Below are 9,480 nucleotides of genomic sequence, written 5' to 3'. Positions count from 1 at the left end.
AATAATCCGAGCAACCTAGTGGGACAAAGGCCACAGATGGAACGCCACTGGACACCAGTTGAAAATGGTGCGCTATTATTAAGCTATAAGAGCCAAAGAGATGTAAAATTTTGAGTCAAGAAAGAAAAAAAATTCACCTGCTTCGCTGTAAAGTCATGGAATCGACTTTTGTCTAAATTCAAAGCATTACATGCTCATATATACACGCAACATTCCAAGAGAGTAAAAATACAAACATGGAAGGGTGAAATGTCATATCCTTGCATGGTAATCGAAACAACGTGATCTCGATTGTTAATATATTCTCTCTTACGTTTACTACTATTGATATATATTTTGAAATTTCAAACATATACTGTAAGTGGTGGACTATGCTAGTAAATATGTGCAGTTTTTAAAACCAAGATATTTGTATAGAACCGTCTTAATATATAGACGAAGTAACCATGTAGAGAAAACGGTTTCTCTTACTGAATCTTCGTATTCAAACTCTCCTTCATTTCCGCTTCTCTTGATATAACTTAGAATGATAATATTTGTTCTTATTGAATCTTCATATTCAGACTCTAATCTATCTGCCCATATAAAAATGGTTTTTCTAATGCTTCTCTTATTGGACTTGGACATTCATATTCAAACTCTCAATATCCGCTTCCCTTAATAGTAGTTACTTGATTTTTTTGACTTATTCAATCTTCGGATTCAAACTCTCATCCGTTTCCGCTCCTCTTAAATTTAAAGGAAAACTAATGAAAAGGGCTTGAAAACTTTGAGTTTTAATGATAAGGACAAAATAAAGGGTAAAGTGAATAGTACCAGGATTGACTTTTTAGTGTAAAAATGTGATTTTTCGTTAAAATGAACAGTACCGGGTGCTTTTCGTTAAAGTTTCCTAAATTTAATGCAACTTAGAATGATAATACCGCATATGATCAAAACGGTAAATTAATTTTGAACTGTGTGATTGAAAAAGAAACTCATATGGGCGGGTGAGGTATGGGACCCGAAAATCTCTTTTGAAGATCTTTGAAATTTGGAAGGTAGCATGGAATCTGTGGCCACCTTGGAACCACGTCATGGACTTCGCCACTTGCCTCATCCAACAGTATATTCCTGCAGTAGTGAATATTGCAGTGAGAGAAAGAAGGGTAATTAACACGTCGAAGCTTTTCAATGGAGAAAAAAAAGGAGTAAGCTTTTGAGCTTTAGAGTTTGAAAACAATGGCACCCCGCAAAGGTAGCCAAAAGAGGCAGACTAAAAGGACAAGTTTAGGGTCCATCCATTTGGTGATGGTGATGATACTGCAAAAAAATGGTCCATAATTCTCACGTGCTCTGATTGCTTCACATTTCATGATTGAGGGTGAGATGATGATTAGGAATGTCGAGAGCGGCTTTTATACAAAACGGATTTAAGGTTATAATGTCCTCGTTTTTAATCTGGTAATGTATTGTTGCGTGAAATGAAAGATGAATTCGCTCCATGAAGATCATTTTCGGACTTCTGTGAAATGGAAGTAGGGTATAGTACCCTTCCTCTAGTTTGAGAACAACTTATATCGAACACGTTTACACCTGATTCACTTAAAACATTGATGTGTGTTAAAAAACTTACGCTTATCATCATTTTGTTAGAACGAAACGTTATAGTGCCATCTTTTTACTTAATTTTGTCGCATACATTTCATATGGGCAGTCTTCATTTTTATGGTGGACCTGGACGTGAATCACACCCACCTCAGGCCGTCCACGTGAAATCAAATACATCCACCGACATAAAGACTATATCATATCAAAAGCCCCTTTAATTTCCAAGGCCACATGATATTAATTGAATCACCATGCATTGCATTGCATGCACAAATATTGAAGATGCATCATGCATGCAGTTGAGTTGAATTTACTCCTCCATAGCTAGTCACATGTAAAATAGTTGTGTGTGTGTGTATATATATATATATTTATATAAATTGTATTTACGTTGGCCAAGCTTAGCTTTAGCTAGGTTGGTAATATTACTTCTAAATATATACCATTTATAAATAAGAATATCTTGTAGCTAGTTGTAATTAGTTTCAAAATGTATGTTTTCTGCTTGCTTAATTTCAATATATTGCACAAAATATGAATACCATTTCTATTCAAACTACATATTGAAAAAGAGGAATCAAACACACAGACACATCATCAGATGCATGTATAAGTTTTTTTTTCTCCGTTAAAAAAGGATCAATTCACTTGAAATTCAGCCTCACATATGCATGCATACGTTAATTCTCGTTAGTTATATACTTTGAGACAATTGATTTTATTACGAATTATTTTAAATTATCAAGTAATGATGATGTATTATTTATGATCTGTCATAATGATAATAAGAATTTAATTACCTGGCAAGTACGCTCTAAGTTTTCTATAATTTGATTCACCAGCGTAGTTTAAAAATATGATTAGTGTAATATTAATCATATGATTATGAACGAATCCAAGAAAATATTATATTGTCGGTGGCAAGGGTCAAATCAGTTGCATGCAGGGTGGTTTTTACCGTAAAGGGTAGGTTAAACCTACCGAAAAATTAAGTGAGGTTCCAGATTTAACTTTTTAACTAAACCCCACCTTAGTATTTGCTTTTCTCCGATCATTCTCGTAGGGTCCAAACTAGCAGTCGATAAAATTAAGAACAATTTAAAATACAGTAAATACAAAAGATAAATGGAATTTAGTGACACAACAGCGGAGAGCATGCAAAACAAATTACAAATCAACGATGGAGATCAACTCATGACGACAACGATCATGATCATGATTTTCTTGATGAAACGAAACACAAGAACTCAAAGGTCCAAAACCCAGCATGCATGCAAATGTAATTAAATCTTATGACTCCTTAATTAAGCTTACTTAAGGCTTAATCAATTAGTAGTCAGTGGAGGGCAGTTGCTCGTGGCCGCTGTTGCCGATGAACACGAACTCGTAGATGACCCCGGCGATCCCGGCGCCGATCAAAGGCCCGGCCCAGTAGACCCAGTGGTTCTCCCAGCTCCAGCTCACCAACGCCGGCCCGAAAGAAACGGCCGGGTTCATGGACGCCCCGTCAAAAGCCCCACCCGCCAAAATGTTGGCGCCAACGATGAAACCAATCGCGATGGGCGCGATTGTCCCCACGCTCCCTTTCTTCGGGTCAATCGCGGTCGCGTAGACCGTGTAGACCAGTCCGAACGTCATCACGATCTCGAAAACGAACGCGTTCCACACTCCCACTCCCGGGGACAGGGAGAAAGCAGCGGTAGTCTGCGAAGCACCGTATCAAAACCCGTAGCTTAAGTCACTTTTTTATTTACCTAAAAAAACGGTATTAACGGAACGTGGAGTGGGAAGTGGGAGATGAGAAAGTTACCTGGCCGTTGGTGACCAACTTGAGGAGGCCGCAGGCGACGGTGGCCCCGAGGAGCTGGGCGATCCAGTAGAGGAGGCCGCGGAGGAGAGAGATATTGCCGCCGATGAAGGCGCCGAAGGTGACGGCGGGGTTGACGTGTCCGCCGGAGATGTTGGCGCTGATGGTGACGGCGACGAAAAGGCCGAAGGCGTGGGCGAGCGCGGCGGCGACGAGGCCTGAGGGAGTAGTTGCGGCGTCATCGGTTAGCTTGGCGAATGCCATTCCGGAGCCCTCGCCGGCGAAAACGAAGATGAGCGTCGAGATGAACTCGGCTAACGCAGCCCTCAACGCGTCCGGGTGGTACGTTTCCTCGGGTCGGCCCACGGCGATGTTCCGGATCGGCATGGTTGAGATGATTGGACGGTCGATATTTGCTCCCGAATTAAGCTCACTGGTATAGTGTAGCTAAGTAGCAGTAGTGTCTTTGAAGTGGTCGTTCTAAGTTTATATATATGGCCAAATTGGATTATTCATCCGTGGTCATAGGAAACTTGCATGATGACCCGTGGTGAAAGAAATAGGAATTAAATCCTTATGGTCTAGAATATTTGCAAATTTAGTTCAAAATAAGATTTCTGTTATGACTATTAAAAGTATGGGTAAAACTATATTTTCAGTTCCAATTGATATTTAAAATAAATAATTTTTTTTATAAAAATTAACAAAAAAAATAATGCTTAATTTTTTAAATAAAAAAAAGGTCCAATTCAATGTCAATTGAAACTGAAAATACAGTTTTACCTCAATTTTTAACAGTCTTTTAACAAAAATCTTACTTTTGAACTAAATTTGCTAACATTCTAGACCACAGGGGTTTAATTCCTAATTTTTTCACCACAAAGTCATCATGCAAGCGTTGTATAATCGCGGAATGAACAATCCAATTTGGCCTATATATATCGAAGTTGATGAGAGATGGGGAACCGGCTGTACCCGGTTGCCGGTCCAAAGTGGATTGGAACGTGATTGGTCGACAGCCTTTGAGATGGCGAAATAATAAAATTTTCAATTAATTTTTAATTTTTAATTTTCGGGTGGAGGCGTCGAGCCTATCCGATAATCTGTAATTTCTGGGTCGGTGCTGCTGTTCATAACTTCAGTGTTCATAACTTCAGACAGCGAAGCAGTGATGCCGAAAACGCTTGTGGGCGTGACACGTGGAGATGAGGGACAGGGGACACGTAACGTCTCATCTCTGGAATGATCGAATTTATATAAAAATGATTTGTAAATTAGATATTTAGGAGAGATGTGATTGGATAAAGACAAATAATTGGAAAGTTAAGGTTTTGTTTGTTTAAAATGTTATCCTTGTAAACTTGGAGGGGATGTAAGTAGTGACTTGTAAACTTGTATTTTGTTTTTCTTGATCGCTAATGATGCAACGTGACAATGAATAATAAACAACGTTATTCTTAAGAGAGCACATAATTTGGAATTCACTAGAAGTATGAGAGAAATAGCAAATTTTATATTATCAAAATGCAACCCTAAAAGTTGTTTATAATCTTAGCAAACCCTAGCTTCGAAGGGCAAATAAAATAGACAATAGTTTTTAAGGTTGGGCATTTAAAAAAAAAAACAAACCAACTGAACCGTCCGAATACATCGGAAGTTTGGCTTGATTTGGTATTTTTGTTTTGGTTTTTAAATTTCCTGTGGTTAAACCGAACCGCACCAACTTTAATCAGTTTGGCAACCCATTCCCAAAATTCGTAGATTGCGATTAATCGAACCGACCGACATATATTTAATTTAATTTTTTTAATTATAATTAATACGTGTAATAATATAAATGATTTAGTTATTTATGATTTTTCACCATATGAAAACAAACTTGATTCCCTTTGGAGAAGAACATGGGGCGCCATTTGGAGAAGGCAACCGTTGTTGCTTTGATGCTCTCCTTAGACTGCTTCATTTGTGCTTTCATTTGAGCAATCACTCATATTGGTACTACGTTCTGTAGCTTTTAGAAGAGAAATTTGTTATGTATTTTTATCTTTACACAAATCAAGAATCGATCCAAACCAACCCGCCATTATTGGTTAAGAGATATATCATCATCTCCAACCTATCTGATGATGTGTAAATGGTAACTCCAAAAATACACAACTACTACTCGTGATTCAAGGCTGGAATATTAAAATGGAAAGCTTTAAAGACCAAATTTTTTTCAGTAAGTGATTTCCGTATTTTCTTCTGATTTTTTCTAGTTATTTCTCAAGTGATTTTTGCAAATTTAAATTAAATTAATTATAACTGTGAGTATTTGTAGTTAATGAAAAATTAAGATGGAGTCTTTAACTTTTCATCTTTTGTAACTCTTGTAATATTTTTTCTTTGTTAATTTGTGTTTATTACTCTATTTACTAAGGGTGACAGTAAATATATGGGGTGTGCTATCCACACACCCCTTTTTACTTCTTACACACCCATTTTTACTTCTCACACATCCCTTGTTAATTTATGTCTGTTGATCTTCTTCAATTCATCCGATCAGACGGCTGAAAACCAAAAAGATGTGGAAGAAGTAAAAAGGGGTGTGTGGATATCACACCCCTAAATATATAATTATTAGCAATTTTCTCATTATCTTTTTATATATGATCCTACTACCAATTTCCTAACAACTACAATCTTTATTCCTCTATACTTTCTATCTTTTACTTATATTGGCCAAAGAAAGCTGTTCTAGTGGTTGAGTTTTGGACTCTTCTTTTTTTGTGCAGAAAGGTTTGAGTTAAACACAATTTTGTTGGCTATTATGTCTTGGAGGGGACAAGTCAAGAATTATATTGTTGCACTGGTTCGTGAACTTTTATCAATCCGCAATGGGCTTGAATCGTCTTAAAGAGAGCAAGATATATGTAGCTCAACCAAATTGTATATATGCTTCTTGGAAGAATATTACAATGTTCTTGTAATTTTCCCAATGCTTTGCGTACACCAAGTTTTCAATGGATTTGATTGATGAAAAGTTTTAACGTATAAACAATCATGTTTATTCAATAAAAAAAAATCATACTTAATTATCTGCCCGTAGACCAACTCATGGTAGAGGGTAGAGGCAAGTTCGAGACAAATTCAAGTAGGAACTAAACTAAATGAATGAGGATCTTTTCCAGATGCTCCTTGTAAGAATCTCGAGAATTGTTTAATTGTGTCTGTTTATTGTACATCGTGTGATCAGTTTTCTTAAGTACTATTCATATTCTATTTTAAATAAAAATATTACAATAATTTCTGACCACACGATGTAAGATGAACGGACACGATTGGAGAATCTCTGGGATCCTCACAAAGAGAATCCGGAGAAGATCCCTCGTTCAAACTAAATGAGGTTGATACATATATTTACGTTGATATTTGATAAAACTATATGCATGCATTCAAGATTTTGTTTTAGTGGTCGTCGGCTAAGACATATTTATTTGTTGGCCTAATCGGATAAATGGTTCCCGTGGTCATAAGGTATTCGGATGATAGCTCCTGTGGTAAAAAAATTTGGATTTAAACCCATGTGGTCACGGTCTGTTAGGATTTAAACCCCTGTGGTTTAAGTCTGTTAGGATTTATGCCCTTCTGTCATTCCTCCATTAGGTTTAGGTTGGCCAAATCGGATAAATGGTCCCCGTGGTCTAAGTCTATTAGGATTTATGCATGAAATTAGAGGTTATGTCATTCCTTCGTTAAGCTTACAGGTTGAGCAGAGTTTCTCTAAGTATCTATCAATAAAAAATATCTTACAATAAAAATGGGGGGATGGGGGGAGAAGATTTCAGTTTATGGTAAAAAAATTCATTCATCTTAGTTATTTCACAAGAAGAAAAAGACGAAAACAGTGGATTTGTTGAATTTCAAATAGTTAGTTTCACCAATAGGATACGAAGACTTACTTCACATTTACAATTACACAAAAAAACTATTTATCTCAGAGAGGTTTACGTAAAATTCTGGGAAAACGTCAACAATTACTGTCTTATTTGTCAAAGAAAAATAGAATATGTATAAAGAATTAATTAATCGGTTGGACATTCGGGAGTAAAAAACTCGTTAATTTTATAAAGGCATTTTGAATTATTTGATTTATTAGATCTTGAATTTTAATGAATTATGTGATTTATTAGTTCCACATGTAAGCTTAGCGGAGAAATAACAGAACCTCTAGTTTCGGGCATAAATCTTAACAAACTTAGACCACAGGGGTTTAAATCTGAATTTTTTTTACCACAGGGACTATCTTCCGAATACCTTATGACCACGGGGACCATTTATCCTATTTTGCCAACCTAAGCCTAATGGAGGAATGACAGAAGGGCATAAATCCTAACAGACTTAGACCACATGGGTTTAAATCCTAACATACTATGACCACAGGGGTTTAAATCTAAATTTTTTTACCACAGGGGTTATCATCCGAATATCTTATGACCACGGAGACCATTTATCCGATTAGGCCTTATTTGTTATATGTTTAAAAGCTACACTACTGATGCCACTTAATACTACAGTTTAGTGGTATTTCTCTTCACTTGTAAGTGAAATGTCTTATGTTTGATTCTTGCTAATGACGAATTTGAACCACATTATTGTTAGCAGCTAAGGCTACTCTTTCCCCCATAAAGTAAATAATATTTGTTGTTCAAAAGAAATGTACAATATTTATTTAATGTTAAATTAGGGACATGAGACAAGTAAAGTACTATGACACACCCCGACCTAGATCAAAGTATGATGGTCGTCACGTGAGGGTGACGTAGTCATGTGCACAGTGCGGAAGCAATAGAGATATAAGAAATTGCGAATAAACAAAAACCAAATCAACTAGAGTACTAGCTAAGATACAGTGCTAGAGCAAGATTAAGTGTGAAATACACAATTAGAGCATAAATAGTCTAAGTGTAGTCAAGCAGGACAAGTATTAATTATTCAACACCCAAAGGTGATTCTACATTAATGATATTCTGTAAAAACCCCGGCCGAAATCCTCGTGATCCACCAAGCACTTCTACCTAAAACCTGGAGGGGCGTAAAACAGAAAGTGTGAGTGGGCAAAAACAAAACTTTTCAAAATCATTTCATTTGTCAAAAGTTCTAACCCATCACCGTAAAACCTATATAATTTCCCAGAAAATAATAGTAATAATAAGCTATAACAGAAATCATACTCAAGATGAAAATCCATAGAAGTATACCATGCCAAAGTATCTCAATGCAATGCTACAAGTAATCCAGGCAAAATGTATCAATGTCAAATATCGCATATGCCAAATCCCTCTAATTCAACTGCAAGGCTGAGTATGTATAGCTCATAACCAATCTCAATCATATCAAATCAAATCCTGCACACAAGTCGAAACCACTTAAAGTGGTCTGTACGACAAGACTAGGTATAAAGTAAATATGCTTTAGTGCTACGATCACGTGAAGGCTGTGCGAATGATCGCGGCTCACTTACGAGTCGGAACCACCTATAGTGGTATGTACGACAAGCGTGTGCACCTAAAGTGGATCCAAGGAGAGCATATGGTGCGGGAGGTAAACATCACGTGAAGGACTGTACCCTAACTCTGGGCAGGAGCACTAACATTGGGGTACAGGTTTATAAGCTCTCAATACATCACATCATATCTCACATAACTGAAGTAACCTCATATCTTTAATTTATGAACTTACCTGGCACTTACCTATGCGTCCGCAACACCAAATATAAATATATGCAACTACTAATGCATAATAAAATAGACAGATACTTTGCATGCCATTTCAAAATGAATAATCATTCAGTTTCATTTTCTGGGAAAAACTCAAGTATATAGGTATATACAGAAAACCAAAAGCCCACTCACTGGTATGTCGAAGGGTCGTAGCTCATGAGCCTCGATTGATGGCGCTCGTACTCAGGATATGTCTTACCTATATGCGAAATAACTGAATAAACGTTATTTAAAGCACATATACAAAACTAGGAAATAACTTCTCATACAAAGCTCAAATGGGGTATTTGAATATACCACCATGATCTACTCAACCTCAGG

At 36.7% G+C, this 9,480-nt stretch overlaps 1 protein-coding gene across 1 annotated transcript; it reads right to left on the bottom strand.

Moving 5' to 3' along the window:
• Positions 1-2,694: 2,694 nt before the first annotated feature.
• LOC103449988 (aquaporin TIP1-1) lies at positions 2,695-4,313 on the bottom strand. The gene is made up of 2 exons (XM_008389306.4): positions 3,401-4,313; positions 2,695-3,294 (listed from the first exon to the last, which is right to left on the bottom strand). Exons 1-2 carry the CDS (start codon positions 3,782-3,784, stop codon positions 2,920-2,922), a joined length of 759 nt encoding a protein of 252 aa, XP_008387528.2. The 5' UTR covers positions 3,785-4,313; the 3' UTR covers positions 2,695-2,919.
• Positions 4,314-9,480: the final 5,167 nt, after the last annotated feature.

Source organism: Malus domestica, chromosome 12, assembly GCF_042453785.1.
Source record: "Malus domestica chromosome 12, GDT2T_hap1".
In the NCBI taxonomy this organism is placed as follows: Eukaryota; Viridiplantae; Streptophyta; class Magnoliopsida; order Rosales; family Rosaceae; genus Malus; species Malus domestica.
Note: the sequence above shows the minus strand (reverse complement) of the source record. Positions and strands in the feature narration are given on the sequence as shown.

Bases quoted from the DNA above. Each gene is read 5' to 3' on its own strand.
- LOC103449988 (XM_008389306.4), bottom strand. From the start codon at position 3,784: ATGCCGATCCGGAACATCGCCGTGGGCCGACCCGAGGAAACGTACCAC. The intron at 3,295-3,400 runs GTAACTTTCTCA...GGTGCTTCGCAG, and splicing joins AGTTGGTCACCAACGGCCAG to ACTACCGCTGCTTTCTCCCT.